At 42.2% G+C, this 25,237-nt stretch overlaps 3 protein-coding genes and 1 long non-coding RNA gene across 5 annotated transcripts in view; 3 read left to right on the top strand and 1 right to left on the bottom strand.

The window, feature by feature from the left end:
- Positions 1 to 256: 256 nt before the first annotated feature.
- eda (ectodysplasin A) lies at positions 257 to 13,613 on the top strand. 2 transcript variants are annotated; one of them, XM_005927906.3, is made up of 10 exons: positions 261 to 825; positions 7,460 to 7,559; positions 9,578 to 9,616; positions 9,903 to 10,073; positions 10,395 to 10,429; positions 10,556 to 10,607; positions 11,122 to 11,252; positions 11,590 to 13,236; positions 13,364 to 13,451; positions 13,580 to 13,613. In XM_005927906.3, the coding sequence occupies exons 1-8, from the start codon at positions 499 to 501 to the stop codon at positions 11,851 to 11,853; spliced, it is 1,119 nt and encodes a 372-aa protein (XP_005927968.1). In that variant the 5' UTR covers positions 261 to 498; the 3' UTR covers positions 11,854 to 13,236; positions 13,364 to 13,451; positions 13,580 to 13,613. The 2 variants fall into 2 exon arrangements, with proteins under 2 accessions (XP_005927969.1, XP_005927968.1); XM_005927907.3 differs by lacking the exon at positions 13,580 to 13,613 and having other exon boundaries at positions 257 to 825; positions 11,122 to 11,246; positions 13,364 to 13,454.
- On the bottom strand, positions 8,805 to 10,424 carry LOC106633291. Its single transcript, XR_001336494.2, has 3 exons — positions 10,343 to 10,424; positions 9,879 to 10,125; positions 8,805 to 9,583 (listed from the first exon to the last, which is right to left on the bottom strand). It is a non-coding gene; the product is annotated as an uncharacterized LOC106633291 (long non-coding RNA).
- A 1,613-nt stretch (positions 13,614 to 15,226) lies between the features above and the next one.
- On the top strand, positions 15,227 to 19,925 carry LOC102289905 (transforming growth factor beta activator LRRC32-like). Its single transcript, XM_005927904.2, has 2 exons — positions 15,227 to 16,168; positions 16,315 to 19,925. Exons 1-2 carry the CDS (start codon positions 15,980 to 15,982, stop codon positions 18,190 to 18,192), a joined length of 2,067 nt encoding a protein of 688 aa, XP_005927966.1. The 5' UTR covers positions 15,227 to 15,979; the 3' UTR covers positions 18,193 to 19,925.
- A 146-nt stretch (positions 19,926 to 20,071) lies between these two features.
- Positions 20,072 to 25,237, top strand: part of LOC102291952 — a 10,658-nt gene continuing 5,492 nt past the window's right edge. The window contains exons 1-7 of the mRNA XM_005927911.3: positions 20,072 to 21,083; positions 21,296 to 21,428; positions 21,510 to 22,665; positions 22,863 to 22,993; positions 23,141 to 23,289; positions 23,526 to 23,680; positions 25,046 to 25,131. Of these exons, the coding sequence (XP_005927973.2) occupies positions 20,943 to 21,083; positions 21,296 to 21,428; positions 21,510 to 22,665; positions 22,863 to 22,993; positions 23,141 to 23,289; positions 23,526 to 23,680; positions 25,046 to 25,131 (1,951 nt within the window). The 5' untranslated portion in view covers positions 20,072 to 20,942. The remainder of the gene's footprint in view (positions 21,084 to 21,295; positions 21,429 to 21,509; positions 22,666 to 22,862; positions 22,994 to 23,140; positions 23,290 to 23,525; positions 23,681 to 25,045; positions 25,132 to 25,237) is intronic.

Raw genomic sequence — 25,237 nt, 5'->3', positions numbered from 1 at the left:
CAGGCCAGTGAAAAATTGCATGTCCAAACCCCTAAAACACATTTTTAAAAAAGCACACATATAAACATTATACATTACACCGGTGACAACCCCCCTTTTCCTATTCACACTCGGGTAAGATATAATAAATCACTGAAAGAAGTCCATGAAATAATCACACAACACTGAACAACAAACATAAGAAAAGAGCGGGGGAAGAAATTCTCACATCTTTGTCTCAGAGGCGTTGCAGTAGCTCCTTCTCTCCATCGGGTGTCGCTCAACCACTGCACCTACTGCATCCACCCCCCCAACCTCTGGGCTGCTAATTGCGCCGGACCAATCACAGGAGAGGTGGGCGGGTTTCCATTGTTACTACAGATACTCCGAGAAGTTTGCACCGACCTGCTGCAGCTGCACCTATGAGTCTCCATGTAAATGAATAGCCGCGGCCCGCGCGAGACAGACGAGCCGATTATGCCGAGATAAGGAGCATATGACTCGCCCCTCCGTCCGATAATGGCACGCGATGGTTCATCCGCGGAGGATTTCCCGGACAAAGTGATGCCCATAGCGGCTCCGTGCACGTGCAGCAAGAAGTGCAGGAGTCGGAGCAGCAGCGTTGTGTTCCTGGGATTATTCCTGCTGTCGCTGACCCTTCACGCTGTCACCCTCGTCTGCTATTTGGACCTTCGGTCCCAGGTCAAAAGGGAAATTATTCACCAGAAGCGGGACTCAGTGATGACACTGGCGGGGAGTGACCTGGCTGACCCGGCGGAGGTGCTCTCGCTCAGCCACCCAGTCCGACTGGACTCCGGCAGCAGCCGCGGAGGAGAGAGTCGTGAGGTAAAAAAAACCCAAAGACTTAATGAAGAGACACCGGAGCTTCTTTAAGGCGACATTGTTGTCATTCCTCACGCGGAGGCTGTTCGTGTTCATTCACCTCCGCTCGGTCCTCCTGTTCCCGGTAACACGGTGTCAGGTTTTGTGTCTGCGCTGTTACGGCATGTTTCTGGGCAACTTCTTTTACAGTAGCCTGTCACGGCGTTTTATCAGCTCAGTTTCCAGACAAGTATGTTTTTTTTGGGGGGGGGGGGTTGTTTTTGAAAGGATGGATTTGCGCCCCCGTGTGCGTCATTCCGCCTTTCTGGACTGAGACGCGCTAAAAGGTGTAGGCTTTAAATCTTGTCACCTGGCCAGTGTCTCTGGTTCAGGTAAACACATCCAGGGTGGGCATAAGTTGAAAAAGAATTAGGGCAGTTGTGGTTCCGATTTTTGCCTTTGTTGAGTAAAGAAAATCCTTTCATTTATTTATTTTATTTTTTGTGGGGGGAAAATAACTTTCAGTAAACTCATTGATTAATATAATGGGCGCATTATTTATTAAGTAAAACCACATTTTAACCCAATTTGACTCGGTCCCAGAGCAGACAGAAGTCCAGTACTCAGAACTTAGGCAACCTGCCCAGCTGGAATCGCAGAGGCAGGTCAGGCTATGTGCTGGAGCAGGTGGACAGAAAATTAACTGGATCACCAGCAGGTGCAAAGCCCAAGGGCTGATGTAAATTCATCAGGACTTTAGATGAGGGTACTTGGTACTTGGAGCAAAGCCAGCCCCACTTCTTGTGTGTGTTTTCTTCCTTGGCAGCAGGGCTGACTGAACGGTCATTTGTGTTGTCTGTGGCTTTTGGCAACAACCCACTAACCACTAAGACCACCACAACACCACCACACACACACACACACACTACCTCCCTAATTTCATCAGCACAAAAGGCCCGAGTGCACCTCTCAACTTGCTCAATTAGCTCATATGTCAGCAGTTGTGTAACCTTTTAACAGAGAAAATGATATTCTGGGGGGGGGCATTGGCTGGACATTTAGTTGTGCAGAGCTGTCAGCTGGATAACCACCCAGAGGAATTCAAGTTATCCAGGATGGGCGCATTTATTCCTCAGTAGGAAAGATTAATGAGATCCATTGCTCATATTTGGATTTGCTCCGTTAACATTTTCCTTTCATGAGCTCAGCCTATTAATTTAGTCCTCTGTGTGTCCTCTTTGCTAAGCTTATTTTAGATAGTAGTGGTTTCCCCCAGTTAAAGCCGAGTGAGATGGGCCTGGTATTTGGCCCAGATGGTGACGCTTCATGAGGTGAAAGACTGTGGCCCAGCTGTAAATATTTAACAGTGCTGTGATGCTGTCCTTGCCAGATGTCTGCATTAAACAACTCTGATTACACATCCCACAGTTTACATAGTTGGAGAAACAGGAGCATGTGGCATTTAGACGCAGCAGCCACACTTGTTAGCTTTTCTGGCATTTCCTTTGAAGGATCTTTCTTCTTCTTCTTTTTTTTTGGGGGGGGAGGGTTAAAATTGTTTATTGGATTTTTCACACAGCTCTTCATCAAAGGCACTTCAGGAGCATTGGGGAAATTTCACGTGATGGCCAGGTATATACAGACAAGTATAACCAAAAACATGAGATGCCTTGAGAAAGCTAAAGCAAAGTACAGTAACGTCAGGTCCATACCAACACAGGCCAGCTTTCCAACAGCATATATGATACAGCGAGGCTCTGTTGTCACGTAAGTGCAGTGCTGCAGCCTCCGTTCAGATGGACCTGTTTTGTGGTCGAATTGTGTCTTGAAAAACCCAAGCGGTGTGGTCTGTCGGCATGTAAAAGCAACCTTAACATCCGGCCATTCAGCAGGGCTGGTCAGTGTCAAACAAAACTAGAGAGCGCCAACGCATTGGCATCACACCAACCGTGACGCCCAGGTACAGAGTGGTTGCGGCGTTAGTACGTAATACTTCATACATATGAGCATAACCACACCTGTCTTTGAAGTCAGCCTTAATGTTGATGTCAGCTACACACCTGTGGGATAGCGACAGAGAGTCTTTCTGATAGGTCCCACTGCAGTTGTTGTGTCAGGAGCAAATTTTGCCACAATGAATTAATGAAAAGATGATTTTATTTTTTAAAATATTTTTGGTTAGTTGAAGTCATGATATCAAGGAAGAATAAAGTTGTTTGAAGTGAAAATCAGCTGTCTTAGCACTAAACTAGTTTTAAATGATATAAATATATTTATTCTTTTCTTTTTCCTTCTTAAGTTAGTTTTTTTTTTTTCTTGAATGTTTAATCTTGCCAACACTTGTCATTTTTTCCACTGAAAGAAAACACAAGTAGAGTTATTACTGAGGCTTGGCCTTCTCTTTGCAGTTTCTTTTTGCAGATGCACACCTGATCTGAAGGTCATGATCGTGGCTAAAACTTCCAGATAAGAATCTTGGCTGTACAAGCCGTGATACTACAAGTGTGTAATCGGTTTCCAGAATCTCTCCCTGAACAGGGGAGGAAAGGCCCGTGAGGTGATTCGAGGCGAAAAAAGAAAATAACCAAAAGCTATCAAACTGAGTTCAGACTGTGTGTGGGACTATTTGTGTCTCCTTGGATGTTTTACAAAAAAAAAACATTTTATAATCTTCATTTTCTCAGATGTAAGCACAGTATTGGAAACAATATTGTTTTGCAGACAAAGCTGGCACTGTTTATAGGTCTTAAGAGATCTAAACTATGCAGTCAAACCACAAGTGGAAATATGAAATGTTTGGTAACAGAAATTCATTTAGTTTCTTTGGAAACAGTTAAATTTTGAGCACTAATTTAAAAGCTCTCACTTTTTTCAGATCTTTCTAGTTGCTTCTTAATGAGTCGATGATCTGTTCATTTATGATCTGGGCCCACAAAGTGAACAAACAGTCGTCACCTCACCAGTCGCAGTGGGTATGCCCGTGAGCAAGGCAGTAAATCCCAGCTGTCCAGCAGACCCCGCATAGTTCCCAACAGTAAAAAATCCCCTTCCCAGGTGTGTGTGTGTGTGTGTGTGTGTGGGGGGCGGGCGCTAAAATCTGTGCCACAAATGTGATGTAAGGCGAGCGAGAGCAAGTGTCTCCCTCAGTCAGCCTGACCCTCGTTCACCTTACAGCAGCGAGTGAAATGTAATAAACGTCCACAGAAACATTTCAAAACGTAAGCTCAGAGAGCGTTTTACTCTTGAGCCTAACACTTTTCTTATAGCTATTATATGAAATAATTTTCCTCTCTGATGTATGCCTTTAAAGTCCCCCCGAAGAACAGATGCTAAAACATCTGGAGTCTAGTTAACGGCTATTAAAAAAGTCAGTTTGATGGGACGCAAAGTCCTCAGCAGCGTACAAGCTCTGGGGCGTCCGGGTGGGCTGTCACCCACATCTACTTTAATTGTGACCGCTGCATAATTGGTTAAAACAGCAGTATCGTACATGCGCTGAGAGCAGGCCAACATATCAGGGATCAATCAGCGCAGACATAAAAGCACAAGTCGTGAGAGCAGAAACATCAGAAATGGCGAGGCTGCGAGCATTTGCTCCGTATAAGCTTGAATCGTCTTGACAGACAGATGGCGTAGACGCCCAGTAAAGATTGAGTCCAGAGTTGCAAACATCCACCATAATAATAAATTCTCAAGGCCTTCTCAGCACTCAACAAGGAGTAGGTTTGCCAGCGAGTGTTGCAACAATTTGAAAAGTGATTGGCTGCTGACAGGCTACATTTCCCTTAGGTTGAGCTCCACAGATTTTCAGATGACAATCTATGCATAGCGTTATTAAATTACCCAAGTTATGGTTAAAAACACATGGCCTTTCAAAGAGCGGGCTCTGATACGGGCTATGGGGAGGATACTTTTCTTTAAGTGATATTTAAGAAGAAAACGCAAAGTCGCTGTCGGACCCAGGAGTGCACATCACAGGAATATTAGGTGTAATCAGCTCTCAGGAGTATGCATGCCACTGAACTTGGTAATGCCCATTCAGCCAGTGATGGGCATGTAAATCGCAACCACACCCAAACAGCCCTCAGTTTCACCTTCTCAAGCTTTGCAACATCAAATTTTCAACTACAACTTAGCGGCCACTAACTGTTATTGACTTTGCAAGATTTACAGACACCGCTGCAGCCAGAAAGTCTGTATTTGTGGAAAACTGTGAGTAAAAAATGCTACTGGAGACCTGCAGCATTTTATTTCTTGCATTACACTTGAAATGCTGCAAATGTTAAGGACCTTTTGAGGCTAACTGGTAAGAATATATGCAGTTTGTAATAGTAAGTGTTAATAAGGCAAAAAAGGAGTCTTGTTATCCCAAAATTACACATCCCTGGGGTGATTGAATTTTAGTCATATCCTCACGAAGCAACAGGGAATCTGCGCGCAACAGCAACCCCCACTCTTTGAAGATTTGAAAGCCCTCTAATTAATAGCATTTTTTTCTCCCCATGCGCTGAAAAAGAATGGTTTACTCAATAGTTGGCACTTGGCATACATACCAACACATTGTCATCCTGATTTACTGTAACTCTGCGTGCCTTTGAAGGGTACGAAGGCTGTAAATGTTGTAATGAAGTGAAATGAAGCAAAAAAGGGCGAAAAACCATTTCTCATAGTCATATAATGGAAGGAGAAGAAGAAAAAAAAATCACTTTGTTGCCTTCATCTAAAGTACGAGGCGCACCAGTTTGGTAGTAGCCCCGTAGACTGCTTGTTTGTCTTCTGTCGTTCTGCAGGGGCTTAATCTCGGGCCAGAAATTGGCTGTTGAATCGTGTTTGGCTGTCAGAACAGAAGAAAGTGTAACGCCATATGGCTGAATATACACCACAAATCCTTTGAGAGGTAAAAGCGGGGGGCGTCCCCCCCCCCCCCCGGTACTGCCAACAGCTGGAGAGGAGATGTGGAGGCACCTGCGCACCAAATGAACAGCAAACGTTGCCGCTCGCAGGAACATCTGGAGGTCTGCGCGCCGATAAACTGTTCCAACACACAGTCCTCCATCAAGCTGGAATTCCCGTGCTCGTAAGGTCAGACACAGCTGGCAGCTGGTCAGGGATGTAGATGCTAACTGCGTCGAACTTGCCTAACACAGTCGGCGTCAGGTGTTTGACATGATACATCTCATCCCCCATCCAGAGGGGGGGAAAAAGGAGGGTTCCCACATCTGAGACGAGGTATAGAAGAAATTCGAACCATAACTTCTTTTCGTGTTTTGCAGCGGCTCTGCCTTGTAAAGGCCCACAAAAAGACCCTGGGAGTTCACGCTGCTTTCAGGAGAAGGAGCTTACTTGTCATCGCGACTTAATAACGATGTTTACTCGAGTGTCACAGATGGAAACAGGGAATATATCATCCTGGGCACTACTGGGGTAGGCCCCCCAAGGAAGGCCAAAGTGTCTGTCGGTAAGCTTGTCTGCTTTGTTTCTAAGCAGTAAGGCGAGCCGATACGTGGTTATTTATTATCTTTTGATCCGTGCTAAGGTGCCGCATGCGTCACTGCTTTGGTAGATGTCAGTTATCCAAACACCGAGCAGATGTCCAGCTCTCTACAAGCTGTCTGGTTGTCAGCAATGGAGAGCCTTAATGTCTCGGGCTATTACCTTTTATTTATGCTGACACCCCAAAGTGTGACCAAAAAGCTGTCTCGTTTACTGCGAGGCCTGATGAAAAGAGTTGGCTTTGGGTGGTCTCGTTTGTGTTTTCAGTGCCAGTTTTTGAGGTTTTTTTTTTTTTTTTTTTTTTTTTTGTTGTTGTTTTTTGTTTTCTGGGAATCCTCCAAAGATGTGATCACAAACTGGCTGTTCAAACAGAAAGCGACTTGGAGCAATCCATATTTTAAACTCTAAATCCTTAGCACGAAACATTGCCTTGTCAGCACCAGACACGTCTCGAATGTCTTACAGTCGGGTCAGTGCGTCCTACAGAGTTCATGTGAATGTAGGTCGACCAGAACCAGTCCCAGATGAACAAACGTGCGGTTTGTCCCGCCGCTCACTTGCCCATGGGAACAATCCGCCGCTGTAGTGCAACTTCCCCTGTTTTTAGGGATGAGCTCAGACCAGACCAGCTACATCAGATCCTTTTCCTTTGACAATTTTTTTGTAGCTTATTCATGCCAACACTGAATGGGGCTGGGACCAGGTGCCATATGAATGGGTATTGCTCTCAGATTAACCGCAGTTCATGTCCTCCTTTTGTATAAAAAGGTGAATTTTAGAAGCAGTCGTGTCCAGGTGACTGTCTCAAACGTCAGAAACTCAGACAAAAGTGACTTGGGTTACAGGATGCGTTACAGCCCAAATGGGACAGACAATGACTTGGCCGCATGTGAATGTGCTGGCTGACAGAGTCTCGCATCTTTTCAACTGCCCCAAGTTGTGTCTGTGCAAACATTATACCCCCCAAGAATAGAAAAGGCCACTTGTAGCAAGAGTTTCGCTCTCAAAAACTTTGTAGCATTCAGCCCTTTTGTGTTGGGTTCACCGAATTCATCTAAGGTGGCAGCAGCTGGTAACAATAGGCGCAGCGTGCTCAAAAGATGTGGCACCTTTTTCCGTGCGTAATTTTCCGTCTTTAATGATATTTTTCTTTGTGTCCCACCAGGAGAAGTTACTGTACAGAAAAGCTGACTTCCACGGCACAGAGGATAACAGGGGCATAACTCAGCGAGCGAAAAGAAGCCCCGGCAAGGAGCCAGAAACAGGTGCAGCCCTTTTTTTGCGTGTGTTATGAGCATTTGACATCCTTTAATACTATTGTCTCTTTGATCTTTACGCCTTGATACACAAGACTGTTTTTTGCCTCCTAAGTTGGTCTTCTGTTTTGTTTTTTGTTTTTGTTGGGGTTTTTTCAAGCACATCATCTATTTTCCATTAATCATAAAAAAAAGAAACTAACTTTAGCTCTCTGGTTGCACCTGCATCAGTTTGTTTTCTGGATATGTACTTGGCAACTAGCGAGTCAACTGTTGAGCAATGTTTTCTGTAACACGCATTTGCTTGAACGGGACTCAATTCAGTGTAATTAACTGGCTTATGGTAGGCTTAGAGGTCTTAAATTTTGAAAACTGTTTGCTAATGGTTTCTCACTTTCTTTCTTTGTGTGTGTGTGTGTGTGTGTGGAATTGATGTTTTATTGATTTGTGCTTACTTAACAAAGCAGCGCCACCGCATAATGTTGCCGTGTTTATAGAGCGAGAGAGTCAATGGAATGGGATTGATTATTACTTGGATGGCAAACAAGGACAACAAGGAGTTTGGGAGGGCTGCACCAATTTGAAACAGACAACAAAGCCCGGGTCCCCCCCAATCGCCCGCCCCTCCACTAAAAATAACATTAGGTCCACCAATTTTTTTTAAATTTAATGTAATTATTTTTTATTTTTCTTATTGTTTGAAGCTGTCAGCAAAGCAGTTATGTGCTTTGGAGTCCAGCTGTGTTATCAGTGACATTAATATCGCAGCAGATGACAAAAAGCATACTGACTTTGTGAGTCATTTTCGAGAACCCGGCAACCATGCGTGAGCATAGCTTTCATTAATTCTGCTGAATTGATTTATGCTAATCAATAGCTCCGTGGTAAATCATGTGGCCGGTATGTCTGAATTTGCTTTTGTAGTTTGTTTTTTTTTTTTCTTTTTGTTTAGAATCTGCACTATGCAAATAAAAAAAGGAGAAAGAAAAGGGAGGGAAGCCTTTGAAGTTTCACGTCTGAGTGCAACAAGTGCAGCACGATCACAAGGCATTCCAATGTCTGTCTCGTGACACTGAATACTTGGGGGCAAGTTTAGTGATTGTGTTTAAATTAGAAGAAAAAAACTCACCTTCGAGACTTTATACATAAATCAGTAAAGTCCCGAGCCTCTAAACACTAATCATTCCCAGGTCTCTCCTCTGCTCTTAAGCGCACAGACAAAGGCTTTTGTAATCTCAGCCTTAGATGTGTGTGTGTGTGTGTGTGTGTGTGTCCTGTGTTTGCACATGTGCGCACGTGTGTGCGTCCTCGGCACTCCTAACGGGCACCAGATTCCAGATAGGGCTGCTCGTTAAGAGAAATCTATGCGGATGCATCCAGTCATTTAGCCAGAGGAGAAACACTGGCCATATGTTTGAGGGGGGACTCAAACTGTGAGGGTTTAAGGTTAAATGGCCTTTGTAGTTATAATGACATGGTAAACACAAGAGCAACCGAGACAGCTTTTTGAAAAGGATTCTTCAGCTGTGCGCGGCACATATACGTGTGCGCGCACACACCCTCTTGCAGATGCAAACACTGAGAGTGCTTTCAAGCACTGACATAGATGCCCCACCAACATCCGTGCATGCACATCCATACACATGGTTGTAAAGGAGGAGACACGCAAACACACATGCACACACACACTTTCATCTGCATTCTCCATCTGGGCTTAATTCAAAGAAAAGGATTTTGGCAGGATAAAGTATCTCTCTAATGATCTTCTCCAGTTCCACTGCCTGTGAATGCTTAAGGCACTTGTTCATACAGAGGAGGTGAAACCACACTTACAAATTACTACACTACAAGATACCACAGACTGACATACCTCCACTCTAGTGTTCAGTGCACACCATCTCAATCTGTTATTTCAGCCTATTTAGGATACCTACATGGAATGATCTGGATGCTCGATGTGTCATTTGAGATGATAATTGTTGAAGAGGGCATTTGAAGCTTAATCACGCTGCTTCGGTTTCTTTCAGAATCAACTGGAAAGGAAAAAAGGAAAGAGAAAAAAAGAGGTATGACAAAATCCGGCATACGTTTCTGTTATTATGGTCATTCATTTGACTGTTATCTGCTGCAAGTTTCTACAAATGCACTTGAGAAGTCATCCAAAAACCGCCTTAACTCAAAGTGGGCGACAAGCTTTCAGTATCTATGTAAATGTAATACTTGCCTCCGTAGCTTTTTTAATATCAGCAGTTACAATCTGCACAGTTGCTGCAGGGGCAAATTAGTGATTTGTGGTGATTTATAATTAAAACTAACTTGAGTGCTAACCGTTTATTCCATCTTTCTCCACAGTGAAAAAAAGGCCTGTGCCAGGACCACCTGGCCCTCCTGGTCCCCCAGGTCCACAGGGGCCACCGGGTATCCCTGGAATCCCAGGTATTCCAGGAAGCAATGTTGTGGGACCTGCAGGGCCTCCAGGACCTCCTGGGCCACAAGGACCGCCAGGCGCTCAAGGTCCAGCAGGTATATAACTTGCATCGAATCCTCCTCAATAAGCAATACTCGAGCCAGAGAGCTTGAAAACGAGCAGAGAGATCCTTTTCTTAGATTACAGTTATTTCCTGTATCCAGACACTTTCCCACAGCAGAATGGGGCTCAAGTTGTCAAAATTGATTCACTCATTGCTTGCACTGTGAGAGTTTCTGGTGCAGGATGTCAAACATTGTGTGGAGCAGAAATGATCTATCTTTAAACTATGCCAGAGTTTGTTTTCTTTTAATCATCCTCTCACCTCAGCAGTGCAGAGGCCAGAATTTGAACACGTCTCCCTCTTGCTCTTGCAGGGGTTCCTGACAAGGGCAAAACAAAGGAATTCCAGGTAAGAGTATGTCACCTTTTTAAAATTTTACATACAATTTTCTCCCAGTCGCAGCTTCTGGTGAAACAGCTGTTCTCCTGTTTTACGTGAATTTGGATTAGTCACCAGAGATCTTTTGTCTTCCAGCCAGCAGTGGTTCACTTGCAGGGGCAGGAAACTACGATCCAAGTCAGAGAAGGTGGGTGCTCCGTCTACGCTCATTTATAGTCACACAGAACAAAAAAGCATGCATAATCCCTGCCATTGGTTAAACACAGAGTTCTGGATGTGTGCTAATAGACGTGCCTGCTAAACCTCAGAATTACAAGAGAAAAAATATAAACACAGTAGATTGTTGACATGCAGTGAATGTTTATACTTGAGATCCAGCATGCCAGATTTGGTCATTTTTAAGTATTTCTGTGCTCACCAAGGATTTTCTATCCAGGGTAAATGTTACTACCAGTTTTTACCCATAGCACTGTGTAGGATTATAGACATCCTAAAGTTATCCTATAGCCGTTTTACAATCTGGAATGGTAACTCATACTCATGTTGCATGCTAACTGATTCTGATTATCCTTCATCACATCACAGGTAAGCATCATTAGCAGGTTTATACTGTGTGTCAATGCTGAGCTCTGGTTGCAGTTAAGCTCTGCTGAAAGCTGTTTATGTTGACCCTCTTTGTGTGTTTGTTGTGACATGTTTAGATCTGTCTCAAGGCATCCTTAAGAATTGGAAGATGGTGTCCATCCATCACCGCGTGTTTAAAATGCACTCTCGCACTGGGCAGCTAGAGGTGCTGTTGGACGGTGTCTACTTCATATATAGTCAGGTAGAAGTGAGTACGGTCCTTGACGTAACTCTTTAAATTTACAGTTGATAGTCAAAAGAGCTGGCAGTCGTTCTAAAGCTAAGCTCAAGAATGACAGAGTTGACCTGTCTGCTTTGTTTAAGCATATACATGTTACCTTTTTAATGTAAGATGTATTTCTTTTGCCCTTTCCCTGTGGCTAAATGTGAAGCTTCATAACTCATATTCATGCTGGCTTCTTTAATATTGCAGCTGTTTCAGCTTTAAATAACCCCTGAAATTATCATGTGGAGTCGTACACACTTTAAAGTCTTGTGATTTGTATGCCCCCCCTCCTCCATCCCCTCCCCGCCCCATTTACCAGGTGTACTACCTCAACTTCACTGACATTGCCAGCTATGATGTGATGGTGGACTCCAGCCCATTCCTCCGCTGTACTTGCAGCATTGAGACGGGCCAGCGCAAATTCAACACCTGCTACACGGCTGGTGTGAGCCCACTCCGCGCCGGCCAAAAGATCTATATACGCATAGCTCATGAGTACACACTCATCAATATGACCAACCACACCACTTTCCTGGGAAGTGTCAGACTTGGAGAGGCTCCATCTGCTGGACAGAACGGATAACTGCACAGTCACCAGCACCCACCCCCAACCCCCCCAATGCGTAACCAAAAAGCAGCAGTCACGTTAGCCCAGAATCACACTGCCTGTTCATCCTGCCTGACGTGGGATTGACACAGTAATTTAAAAGCCTATGTTTTGCCTCTGTTTAGAGGGCTGGTAAAAGTTGAGGACGCCCCTTTAGTGACTTTTGTTCACTTTCACAGATGTCTGTATTCAAATGAACCAAATAAGACAACTTCTGCTGCCCTTTACTTTAATTCTGCGCAGAGATCGATGAACCAAATGTTCTCATCAGAGAGAAGTTTCTATTTGTAGTCGCCATTTTGTACCGGCAAAGACGGGATCTCTCTTTAAAGTGAGGAAGGACACTGTGTTGATGTATACTAAGTGCTGTTGAATGATAATCTTGTATCTCCAAAAAAACAAAAAACGCTAAAATAGCTATTTGAAATGTTTTGTTCTGGGGCTTTGTTGGCCTTTTTTAATTCATTTGAATATATTAACATTTTTAAGAAAATAAAAGATGATGCAAATGTTCAACACAAGTATAAAAGTATCTATGCAAAGTAAAGAAAATCCACTAAAACTGGAGTTATAAGGTGTTCACAGAGCAACAGCACTATATATTTTGCGCGCATTTGCACTACAACATCCCTGCAGAATATCAGTGATATGTTTTGTTACAGCGCTATTGTTTAGTTACCTTATGAATGAATCCATGTAGAGAAATGATAGTTGTTAATACATGTCTGTACATACTGTATATAAAATGGGATATACTTTTGTAAATGGAGTTGATTGATGGATTAAAATGTTTCATTTTCTGTCTAAACCATTCGTCTCTTGTGTTTGTGCAGCCGGTGGTATTAATTTAAAAGGTTACAACTTCTCTTTCATATCGGACTGAGCTGGCACGAGTACTGACAAGAACAAATGATGCTCTGCGAGCGAGGCCTTTGTCTTTATTAAAATGTGGCTTTTTACTCCGACTGCGAGTTTCACAATACATCTCAGAGTTTGGCTATAATTTTCATGCAGTCCAAATGAGTTCCATCTTGAGAGGCAGGGCAAAGATAGTTTTTAAAATGAGGAACTAATTTTGAAACTGAACGCTTGGGTTTCCGGAGTGTACCGATGTGTGACTTCACTCGTTTGAGTAACTTGGGGACTGGGGGGGGACAGCTTGTTAGTCTCAAAATGCTCTATAATGCGTTATTATCACTCACAGCGTTCATGTTTTGTCTCAGTCTTTTCCTGGTGCACAGAGCCAGGGTTTTAGAAAATGATTTTCGCAAACTCCAAGGAGACATAATTCTACAATTAAATCAACCATGTTCTGAGGGAGTCGATGGGAAATTGGCCAAGATGCTTAAAACAAGCGAGGTATGTCACTGATTATACAGGATGGAGTCATCTTGGACATTGTACTACTGAGATTTATACCATTAGTGAGTTGTTCAGATAGCGCTGCAATAATAAATTTTATCGCAAGGCTTTGTTTTTCTCATAGGACATTAAGTCAAGAGTCTTCCAGGAAGCTCACAGTTCTCTGAAGATATCTTCTAGGAGAGTCAAAAGGGACCCAGGCAGTTCTAGAGGTGGGTCAGAGCTGAGAACTGAAAATATCTTGTTAGTTCCAGTCTAATCTGGTAATGACAGCACAAACAGTATATGCTAAGTTAATAAAAAAAATGAAAGTCAAGTGTTTATTTCCTTCTCTTGCCAGCTTCAACAGCATTTCTGCAGTTAAGGGCTGACACTAACAAACGGCCAGACATAAGAGGTAAAACTAAATCCAAGTCGTTGGCTGTACCGTCTGCCATTATTTTGATGAAGCGTATCTTGCCTTTTTCTCACAGGAAATATAACTGTGATCTCTTGGATTGTTTCTGCACAGCGAGGAAATGCAATTTCACAAAAGGAAAACAGAATTGTTGTCCAAGAAGACGGTTATTACTTGGTGTTTGGACAAGTATTGTGTCACTCTAACTCGAGCAGAACTAAATTGATCATGCATATGATTTGTTCCAACCAGTTAGGTAATGTTCTGCTTAATTTGCAGGTTTTGTTTGAAAGCCCAAGCATAGTTATGGGTCATGTCGTTCGAAGTAGGGCCTCAGCTGAAGCCGAGCTGTTGCGCTGCCTGCAAGCGATGCCCGATAGATATCCTGCCAACACATGCTACACTGCAGGTCAGTGAGAGACTGCTGCTGTGGAGGTTTTTTTGCTTTTGGATACAGGCGCTCTCTGTAATACACAGCGCTGTTCCTTCCTCTACTTATCGAGGTCAAATAGGCATATTTTTGAAAATGTTACACTGTTCCTTGAAAGTGGATCTCTCGTGCTGATTTCTAGTTCCACATTTTTATTCTTAGACACTATACTAAAGTAGCTTTGCAATAATTTACAGTTCAAAATAATCCCTGTTCATCTTATATCGGGGCCTTTATGCAGCTACACAGTTTATTCCAGGTTTTAAGCCTGTGTCGGCCAATAGTGTGAAGCATTTTGAGAGCTGCTATTTTGCACTTTTGGAACCAGACATAACCATAACTGGAGCTTGCTTAGCTTTCTGCAAAGGGTATCTACTTACTGGTGGTAAATAAGAGGCTAATGAATCTCAGGAACTGTAGTAATTCAAACAAGTCAGCAAATTATACTTTTTCATATAATTCAGTTTATAAACGCTCCAAAAGGCCCTAACACCGCAAGTGCAGTCAACTGTAACTTCCTGTGTTGGGACACCTGTCAAGCTGGGCACACCCTGAGTTTTAAATATCACCAGCCTCCATTTAAAAAAGAAAAAAGAAAATTCAGCTACCATTCACTAGCTTATCGATAAATTCCCAAATCTTTCTTTTGTGCCAGGCTATAAACATGCTTGTTAATGCTGCACAGGCCTTTTAACTGTAGTACTATACTGTACTATAGAGTATTTGACCTGGTTTTGGTGCCAGCCTCAAGCATCCATTAGACAAACTGCAGTTTTTGGTATTTCTGCACTGGCTCCATTTTTCTGCCCTGGGCAGTGCCCCTCATCTGAAACAAACCCATCAAGCCAACTTCCTAGAGGGGGGGCCACCCCTCATAAAAACCATGAAATGGCCATAATATCCAGGATATCCGACAACATACAAGTCCATTAGCAGAAAAAACAATCCAAAAGTAGCACCAATAGTAAAAAGGCTTTTGTGTATAGCAAACATGTACTGTACGTTTAAATACATTTACACTTTCTGACAGCGTTTGTCCTCTGTTGCAGGCACAGTGCAGTTGCTTCAGGATGACGAGCTAGAACTGGTGATCCCAGACAGGCCCACAGCCCTGATATCTACAGATGAAGACTCAACCTTCTTTGGTGTCATACAGCTGAACTGAAACAAGACAGTAGGAGGATGATAAGGATGCAGCTGACTGTTGCTGGAAGTGGGAAACTGACACTGAGCAGCGTGAGGGCTGTGCAGATATAAAGCAGAGTGGCAGCAGCAGGAAAACTATTTTTCCTGCCAGGCAAATACATTTTTTTCAAATATATATTAGCTTTAAAATGTAGAATTTGGGTGCATGTCCTGGGCTGACTCCCAAACATTTGTACTCATGTGCCAGCACCTCCTTTCATCAGTCTATTTTAGGCGTGTTCCTTTATACCTTGCTGGGGGCTTCCCTCCTGTTCCACCTACGCGCTGTCTGCTTATTTGTTCCTCTTGTCTATTTTAAAACGCTTTCCGTTTCCAGAGACTTTGTCAGGAACAAACAAATGTATAAATTTATCTCCCAGGAAGGTTCTTGAACACCACAATAAATAATGTATCATCATCTAATTAAAGTTGTTATAAATGGGATACTGTGTCGGAGCAAATTATTTCTCAACTTGTATTTAAAGTGCTAGCAAATTCTAAATGCATTTATCTCTAAAAGTGGCTTCACTTAGCACTAAAAACACAATATGTTTGTCTACAAACCTTTTTTTTTTTTTTTTTTTTACAAATTATAAGGTTTTCGCTTACATGTGACCTAAAGCTTGACAGAAAGAGGCGGTCTACGTGGTCATGTCTTTATTGTCTAAATATAGTATCCACCTTCCCTATCTGGTGGCCACAGCTGTTTTCTCTCTCCCTTTTTTTTGATGAAGCATGGCTATAAGAGGGTGTTGGTGTGTGTGTGTGAGTGCATACGAGCTCTGACAACAGCAGTGGTACAGTTTAGCAGCAGCAGCAGAGGGAGAATGGTCAGACATATGTTCTCCAACTTCCTACTACTCTGGTCACTCAGCCATGACCTTTGCGTAACAGGACTGACGTATTATGCTTCGAGGGTAGGTTCAACATGATCAATATAAATGCTAAATGTTTTTAAATTTGCACTATTTGTTTATTTCTTAAGCCTACAGAATTGCTGGTTTTGATATTTTTTAAAAGTGCCCCATCTCTGAGGCTCACACTGTGTTCCTTTAATTTCAAGGAGCAGTCCTGGAACAATCGGAATCTCTCTTCTATCCCTGTGGATTTGGATATAAGGATCAGAAGACTGGACCTGTCCAATAACTTCATCAAACAGCTGCACACGCTTGAGCTGCCTTACTTGGAGCAGCTGGACTTGAGCAACAACCAGCTGGATCTCATCTCCGAGGGGCTGTTTGAAAACCTGGTTCGACTTGAGCAGCTGAATTTGTCCAGAAACGAACTAAACAACAACCTTGGCAATAACAGCAAAGCCCTCCAATCCCTCAGCGGGCTGAAGGATTTGGACATATCAATGAACGGCCTGAGTGACTTTGCAGCCGAGCACTACCTTAGAAACAAATCCGCCCTCGATCAGCTCAAGATGACCGGTAATGCTTTAACAAGACTTTCACACAAATTATTCACAGAGAGTAAAAGCCTGAGGGCCATTGCTATTGACGACAATCTGATATCTGAGATCGAAGAAGGGACGTTCGAATCACTGATCCAATTAGAGGTGTTAAACTTGGCTAAAAACAATCTTGCGCACATTTGTGATTTTAAATTGCGTCAAGTGAAATTTCTAAATCTGAGCAGAAACTCCGTAGAGTTTTTTGTCACACATGAGGACAGCAGGCTGTACAGGCTTGAAGTTCTTGATCTCAGCCACAACAAACTTCTTTACTTTCCAATCGTTCCGAAAATGAACCGTTTGCGGTATCTTTATTTGCAGAATAACATGATCGGTTCCTATTCAGAGGCTGCTTTGGTGTCAGAGACAAATTCTCTTTATAGTGAGATTGTAGGTGAAAAAATTGCAATAAAAAACAACCTACACTCAAACTGGAGGCCCATGCCACTGATTTATATTGACCTGAGCTACAACCACTTCAGGTCTTTCCCAATCGAGACTTTAAGCCTATTGCTGTCTTTAGAAACTCTGAATCTCAGCTATAACTGTCTACAAAGCATCATCTGGGATGTGAGAAATGACTCTGACTCAGGACCCCTTCGCCAGCTTTTCTTCCGCTCCCTAAAGCACCTTGACCTGCAAAGCAACAGGCTGGTATATATTTCCCCAACTTTTCTCAGTGCACTCGCACAAATAGAAAGACTAAATCTGCAAGACAACTCAGTCCAACCTTGCACTTCTGCTGATCACTTAGGAAGCATTAACTCAACACAGCAAACAAATCTTGATGACCTTTGTGTTGAATTCGCCTACTTAGGGACTCTAAAACACCTCAATCTTAAAGGAAATGGCATAAAAATGCTTCAGCCTAACACATTTCAGGGGACTTCTTTGGTTTCCCTCAGCCTTGCAAAAAATCCATCACTGGTCATGCAAGAGGGGGCGCTAGAAGTTGTGCAAACAACTCTACAGTCCTTAATTATCAGTGAGATCAACTTAACCAGCTCTCGTCTGTTGTCTCTACCGTGCATGCCGGCATTAACCCACCTGAACGTATCGAACAACCTGCTGGATACAATTCCCAGAAGTTTAAGTTGTTCTCCCCTGAGAGAAATTGACATAAGACATAATGTTTTTATAACTTTAAACCCTTCGTTGATTCGCGCTTTATCCACAAACCTTACCGTCATGCATATAAGCGGGAATCCTTTCAACTGCTGTGACAACAGATGGTTGATGGTCTTAAATGAGACGGAGATTACAGTGCCCGATATCAGTGAGGCAGAATGCTTTACGAGAGTTAGAAACCTTACGGTGACAGAATATCTGATGAACCCTTCATTGTACTGTTCATTGCGCACAAAGGCACAGGAAGTTCATTTTGGACAAATGATGATAATTGTCTTATTTGCAATTGTTTTGTTAGCAGTTTTCATCATGTTCAGCAGGAAGCTGTGCTGCACACAGAGATCTGTTATGGTGTGAAGTCTCAAATCAGTCTTTTACAGTTTTTTTTTTTAGATAATTTTAGACGTGCACATGGGCTATGTAAAGTAAGCATGCCATAAACTTGGTGGAAAAGTGAAGATTTTGGTTATTGCACATTACAGTCTTACAGGACATACCTGCAAACTTTTCGTGACCTCTGCAGCTAAAATCTTAAACTGGAAATTGGCATTACTGATTCCCAAGTGGTTTGGTTACAGTGCACGTCAAATCAAGAATCACAAGAGTTCGTATCCATTCTTCATCGTGAATGTTTGTTTTGAAACTAAAAGCTTTAGCCAATGGATTACATTTTTATGACGTCTATGAAGCCTTGCAGAACATTCCAAGAGTCACGACTGGACTCCTGAATAATTCAACACAATTGCCATATAGACCCTTGTAAGAGAGCTTTTGTTTAAACATATTGATTTGTATATATTTTTAAATAAGAATGGCTTATTTTGTCTTTATACAAGAAATGTCATTATACCAGCCTGTTCTGTAATATATAATGTGTGGCTCTGACCCTGGAGACTGTGGTCAGATGTTGCAACGGTGTATGGTTTACATAATAAACATGTCGCACTGAATAACCACGATATCGTGCAGTTCTTTATTTAAGAATACCATTCCCCGCATTTCAGTATCTACAAAATAAATCAATGAGGTGGGAAGGTGAACAATTATAGTTGAAATGCCACCAAGTCATAGAATCCTAACTGTAAGGTCATGATCAGAGAAGGTCATCCATTAAGATTGTGAAACTAAGCAACACAACATTAAACTTTGACTTGCATCCTACAATACTGATCCACTGGCAATGGCATGAAAAGATATTTGAAATTGTAAGCAAGTACCTCTGGATGTACACCAAAAGAAAAAAAAGATATGCCATTGAGCAATCTTTCTTGCTGTCTTCCTATTGGCAAATCCCTCTTCTTGAAACTGATGCAAAGTGCCGTTTTGCAACTGGAACCAGTATATGTGATGTCAGCATTATCACGGGTACAGCAAAACTGCCTATCAATCTAACTCTTGAGCAATATTAACTTTAGTAAAATGTCTGTATTGCCCCACCCACACGTTTCAGCTTCTAGATCAAGTAGCAGCTTGACAAGTTCAAGCAAAGAGCACTTGAAGAAAAGAACACTGTGTGGATAGCATTAGGTGTCAAACCATAGGAATGCAACAAGTAAATTGTATTCATTCTTCTTCTTGGTGTTGATAGTTACTGGCATTTAGACATTAGCAACAGCTTGCATGCAAAGTTGCACGACTTTCTGTTTCTACCTCTACACCAGGGGTGCCAAACACATGGCCCCTGGGCCAGAATCAGACCGCCAAAGACTCCATTCTGTCCAACTAGACAGACTTGGAAAAAAATTGAGAAAAAGGGCATAAATTTGGGACTTTTAACTGTATTTTCTATAAGGTTGACAGCTTTTCCTACTGATAAGGACCTCCTTCGTAACCATTCATAACACACCAAAGTAACTAAATAATAGATAAACAGTTAAATGCAATATCTACAACTGAAACTTCTATCTTTTTAAAGAGGGTCCACAGTTAGAAAGTCATAGTCTGTTACATCCAGTACTTACAATATGGACAGATTTCTTCCATTTAATACAGCAGCATTTCTTTATCGTGTAGAAAAACCGAGACATACTGCTTAAAAGGTACTTCTTTTTTGTTATATGAAGATATCTGAGAAATTCAATGGATGGTTAAACTTCTTATGGATCAAAGTGGGCTGTCAAATGAGCTTGACATCCTTGCTCTAGACTGTCAAATGCTGTCTGATAAAAAAAAAAAGGTTCTAAATTCTTTTAATTGTTAATTTAATTGGAAATGAAAATAATAATCAAACATGCACTATGAAAGATGTCTGAAATCTATTTTTTTTTTTATCATTTTAAAAACAGATGTAGACGCAAAGTACTTTAGAGACAGGCACATTTAGCTCCAGGTGTAAAAAAAACAAAACAAAACTAAAAAATTTCAAAATTCAGGGTGGTATCATGATACTAATCCGACACCAATACTTTGTACAAAAACGTAATTTTATATATCTTGTCATTTAACATGTATATACTTGCCTGAACATTTCAACAAAAAAAATCAACATTCACATTTCCCTCATTCACAGTAATGCTGTTCCACACTACAAATATTGGTATCGATCCAATACCAAGTAAATGCAGGGCCAGGATTGGTTACTATTTGTTATTCGGGTAGCTAATTGGGGGAAGAGTAGTATGCCATGAATTATCGTTTTAATCACTACTATATCACTGATTACTTTCCACAATAATCAGTTAACGCAACAAAACACCACTTTCAGCTTTTCAGGTCTTTTGAAACGGAGTCTTTGGAGACTTGGAATGCAAGTTTTTCTGTCTCTAAACCACACAAAAAGGTTTGGACTTTCTTCATAGTGCATATTTGAGGTTTATTTTTCGATCCATTCCGCCCACCTCTACTGGCTGGGGCCTCTTCTCAATATGGCGGCCTGGCCTTGGTGGAAAAAGTAGTGGGATACATTTTTATGACAACCGGCTTTTTAAAGAAGAAACCGAGGTCAAAAAGTAGACTAAAAGGAATCGTTCCACTATGGTAATTTGCGGAACCCCCAAGAAAATCTATGAAAAGAAAAGGACCGTCAAAGTCAGGAATAATAACGCTAATTGGCTAGCTAACTAGCCGCTAACTAGCCACCAGTCATACTGGCAGGGGTCACGCACGCCATGGCTCCTCACCAGCTGGCTGTCACCCTCCAGTCGGCGCCCTCCATGATCTCCCAGAAAGTGCAGTTAACTTACCAGCTGTTCTTGCTGGAAAATGCCCGGAATAAACTTGAACAAGACCTTCGCAACTTCACCATCAAGGTAAAGCTAGCTGGCAAGCGAGCGACTAATTAATGCATTTAGTTACATTAGCTGATATTGCTAAGACCAATGGAAAAAGGTACAGTGTGTTCCTCATTACAAAAACGTGAAATATCAGCTGACTGCCAAAATTGGTTTCCTCTGAACTAATAAACACAATGTATGTGTATTTTTAAATAAATCACACAAATTTCCCCCTTTTTTACAACCAGGCCTATAAAGATGTCCAAGGTTACCTGAATTCATCTTGTCCCAGGAGCTTGTTCAGCGATCTCTCAAAAGCTTTAGATGTGAAATGTCAAACAGTCGCAAAGCTTTCAGCTTCATTAAAGGACCTCACAGCTGGTAAGTTATAAATTAATCGTATAGCTACAGATGGATAAGTAACTGTATTAATAAACCTCTGCTGCCTGCTTTCCCTGTCAGACCCGCAGGTTTGTCTTCTTCCTAAGGTTAAAAATGGAGTCAGCGGAAATCAGATACAGCAGCTTGGCGTCAAAGAGATTCAGATTACAGATGTTTTTAAGTTTGGGCCCATGTTAAAGAACTCGCTGATGGCGAGCTCAATAGCAAAAGCAATCCAGGTACTGGGAGCCACGGTGTCTCTTCAGCAGCTACAACGCTTCCTCACCTCGAAGCCTGCGGCAGGCTATCAGGGCAACATGATATGCAGGCGTTCTTCAAGCCTCACCAGCACTGTTTTGACTTCAAGTTGTGATTTTAAGGTTGAAGAAAAGCAGGTTGATTTTGAGGAGAAGAGCCAAGTGGATGCTGGGATTTTTCCACCTGTCACTGATGAGAGCCGTGACAGAAGTGCAGAGAGGCCTCAAATACTTTTACCTCCCTTAAAAGCTGTTTTCCCCGAGCTCAGTAACCCAAAACCCATGAACACCACACCACTATTACACTGGGGATGTGAAGATGATGTCAAGGTGCAACACCAAAAACAAACATCCTCCCAGCTGCTGCACTTCCTCAGAGCAAAAGTTAAAAACATGGGTTCACTGGAGGTCACGGCCATGGAGTGGGCTAAACGTGCATACAGTTCAGATTTACAGCAGCCTGTGTCACCTACCATTACACCACAAAAAGACCAGTTCAGTCACGTTGTCACCGATCTGGTAGAAGTTCTTGCTCCAAAAACTTTGAATGCAAAGTTTGAAACCCGAGCCCCAGTCTTCAGAGTGAAAAAAGCCGAGTCAAGTGGCTCTCTCATCTATAGTTGCGTGATTGCAACACAAACTGAACTCTGGGATATTGGAGACATCTTCGCAGAGGTAGTGGAGAGGGTCTCTGATCCTGGTCCCTTGGGAAGTGAAGACTGCCAAAATATAACTACTCAGCCAGAGATCGTGGGTGTGAATATCCACTGGAAACCCAAAAGTCCCAAGTGCGCAGAGCCTGAACGTGATAACAGTTCTGATGGTGCGAAAATGGCAACAACCAACAGTTTAAAGATTCCCGATTTCCAAATTCGAAGATTTGAAGAGACTGAGGTTGTGGTGTCTCACATTGTGAGTCCGAGCAACTTCTACATCCAGCAGGCAGACTCCCATGAGAAGCTACAGGCCTTTGCCACAGAGTAAGTCATTCATTGCTGAGGCTAAACTTAAGTCTGCTTTTTCTCAGATTTTCCCGCTGATTCACTGATGACATTTTCAGAACTTAAAGAGCCATTTATGCCTTTTATTCATAACCGTTTTCTTTGTAGATTTTTTTTTCTTTTTTAATAACCCACGTGTTTCTGGTCATCATCATTATTATTTTCATTTGGCACAGCTGGAAAGCCAGTAGTTCATATGCTGAGCAGAACTGCATTCCAGATATTGGAACCGTAGTAATGGGTTGGGTCGCCGAGCGAGAACAATGGTGCAGGAGCCAGGTGATAAAGATATGTGGCGTGAGCAGAGGTGGGTTCTGTCCTTGTGTTGAAATGTTTTTGCAGATGTATGCCTCTAGATGGTAGCAGTGTCACTTTGTTTTCCTGGTAGCCACTTGGGAATATCACACTGGATTTTTAGTCTTGCTTTGTATGCTCTCTGTCTTTTGGATGTAAGATGGTGCTGGGACAGAGACATCCATCAAGGTGGAAGTGAAAAGGTTGGACTATGGTGACACTGCCTGTCTGTCACTGTCAAATATAAAGGAGCTGACCCCTGAAATGGCTACTATACCACTTCAGGCTGTGCAGGTTTCACTGGCTAATGTAAGTGGATTTACAGTCCACCTGCACGGACACTTAAAAATATTCAGAGAGAGTCATACAGACTGTCCCTGCCAGAGTTTGCATACATGGAAATGTTAAAAAGCTGTGCTGTGAGAGTGTGGGCTTAATTATTTGCATTTGTCCACTATTAGTCACAGCGTTATCTGTTACTTGGTGAGAAAAGGAAATGAATTATCTCAGTTCATGGTATTTTGTGTGTATTTCCTACCCCTTAGGTGATGCCTGTGAATGGGAGAGATTGGTCTGAGGAGGCAGTCGGCTGGTTCAAAGCGACTGTACACAACAGGACCCTCTATGCTAGGCTGTACCCACAGGAAGGCAAAGTTACAGTCGAGCTGTTCATGGAGAAGGGAAAGCTCGGAGCAATGAGGTATCGAAACATAAAACACAGTCAATTAATTGTGGCGTAAAAAGTTTTAGTGGACAGAATTTTAACAGTAAAAAAATTATTACGTCACCATTAAACAATGTAATTTGTTAAATTAAGAAGTAGCATGGTGACTGTATAGTAATGTGAAAAAGTCTTGAGCCACAACCCATTTCTTTTTCCTTTCCTTTCATGTATTTTGCTAGGAAAACAAGTGCAGCAGTTTGTTGAAACATATGCAAACATACCTGGAAATGCAGGAAATAAGGCAAAAACAGAGTTTGCACAATTCTTACAAATTTCAAAATCAATATTTGGAACGACCACTTATCATTTTGAATGCAGCGTGAACTCTTAGGCAGCTTCCTTGTCACTTCTTTAAATGGTCTTCAGGAATAGTTCTCCAGGCTTCTTGAAGGTCATTCAGCACTCTTCTTGGGAAGTTTGCTGTCTTTTTGTTCTGTCGAGATGATCCCACACTGCTTCAGTAATCTGCTTTGAGGCAGCCTGTTCATTACTGACTGCGGTTTTCTATCCAGGTATCCTTTTACTGTATTAGCAGTGACATTGGGATTATTGTCATGCTGATTGGCCATCTTCAGTTGGATGCCTTGCAGATGGCATTGCATGGTGGTGGATCAAAATCTTAACAGTACTCATCAGTCATGACAAGATCCCCAGTACCTCTGGCTGAAACTCCTTTTTCCGTTTCCTCTGTTAAGCTTTGTTTATTTATTTATTTATTTTTAATATAAGTTGGCTTGGCTTGAAATGGAACCTCAAACCATGACGGCACCAGAAGTTTCATCCTCATAAGACCTTGTCGCCACAGATTTTGCCTGCTACTTCTTTTGTACTCTTCTTGCCCAGTTTGCCCAAAGTCTTTTGAGGACACACTGCACTCCATGCTGAAATATGCTAAGTGTTAAGTTCATAGCTCTTTAGGAATCACCTTGTTGATGCAAAAATATTATTATGCCTGTTAAACTGTTATCTTTGGCATTTTTCATAGATTCAGCAAAAGAAATGGGAAAACATAAACAGGCAACAGGCTGCTCATAATAGGGGATTAAAGATAAAACGTAAAACTGGTCTTTCATACAGAAAGTAGTTTACTTTTTCTTTTTTCTTTTCTTAATGCTCAAATCATTTAAAGGCCACAGTGTTGGGTGGCTTACCAAATGTTCCTCTTAAAATGAGCAAAAAAGCAGCAAGGGTTCAAAGAAACACTTTGTTGTCCAGGCTTTCAGAAAGACTTTTGCACAGCACTGTTTATCTGTTTGTGCCACAAATAGGCAAAATACAATCATCTACTCTACATTCAAAAAGGACCAATAAGTAATGAACACACTTAACACATCATTTCAGGAGGGGTGCTTCATTGTCTTTGAGACTGGCCCAGAATGGACACGCCATCCACAGCAAACTTAAGAAGACCAGTCTCATCAAAAGAAGTAAGTTACATTATATTTTAAAAATGCATTTTCTCTAAGAGTCCACACTACACTAATATACTTCAATGCGATGTGTTTATTCCTCGTTGTCACCGCTCTATGTTGA

Source organism: Haplochromis burtoni, unplaced genomic scaffold (genome assembly GCF_018398535.1).
Source record: "Haplochromis burtoni strain Fernald_Lab_line unplaced genomic scaffold, NCSU_Asbu1 Contig_10, whole genome shotgun sequence".
In the NCBI taxonomy this organism is placed as follows: Eukaryota; Metazoa; Chordata; class Actinopteri; order Cichliformes; family Cichlidae; genus Haplochromis; species Haplochromis burtoni.
This window is presented reverse-complemented; position numbering and strand designations above follow the sequence as displayed.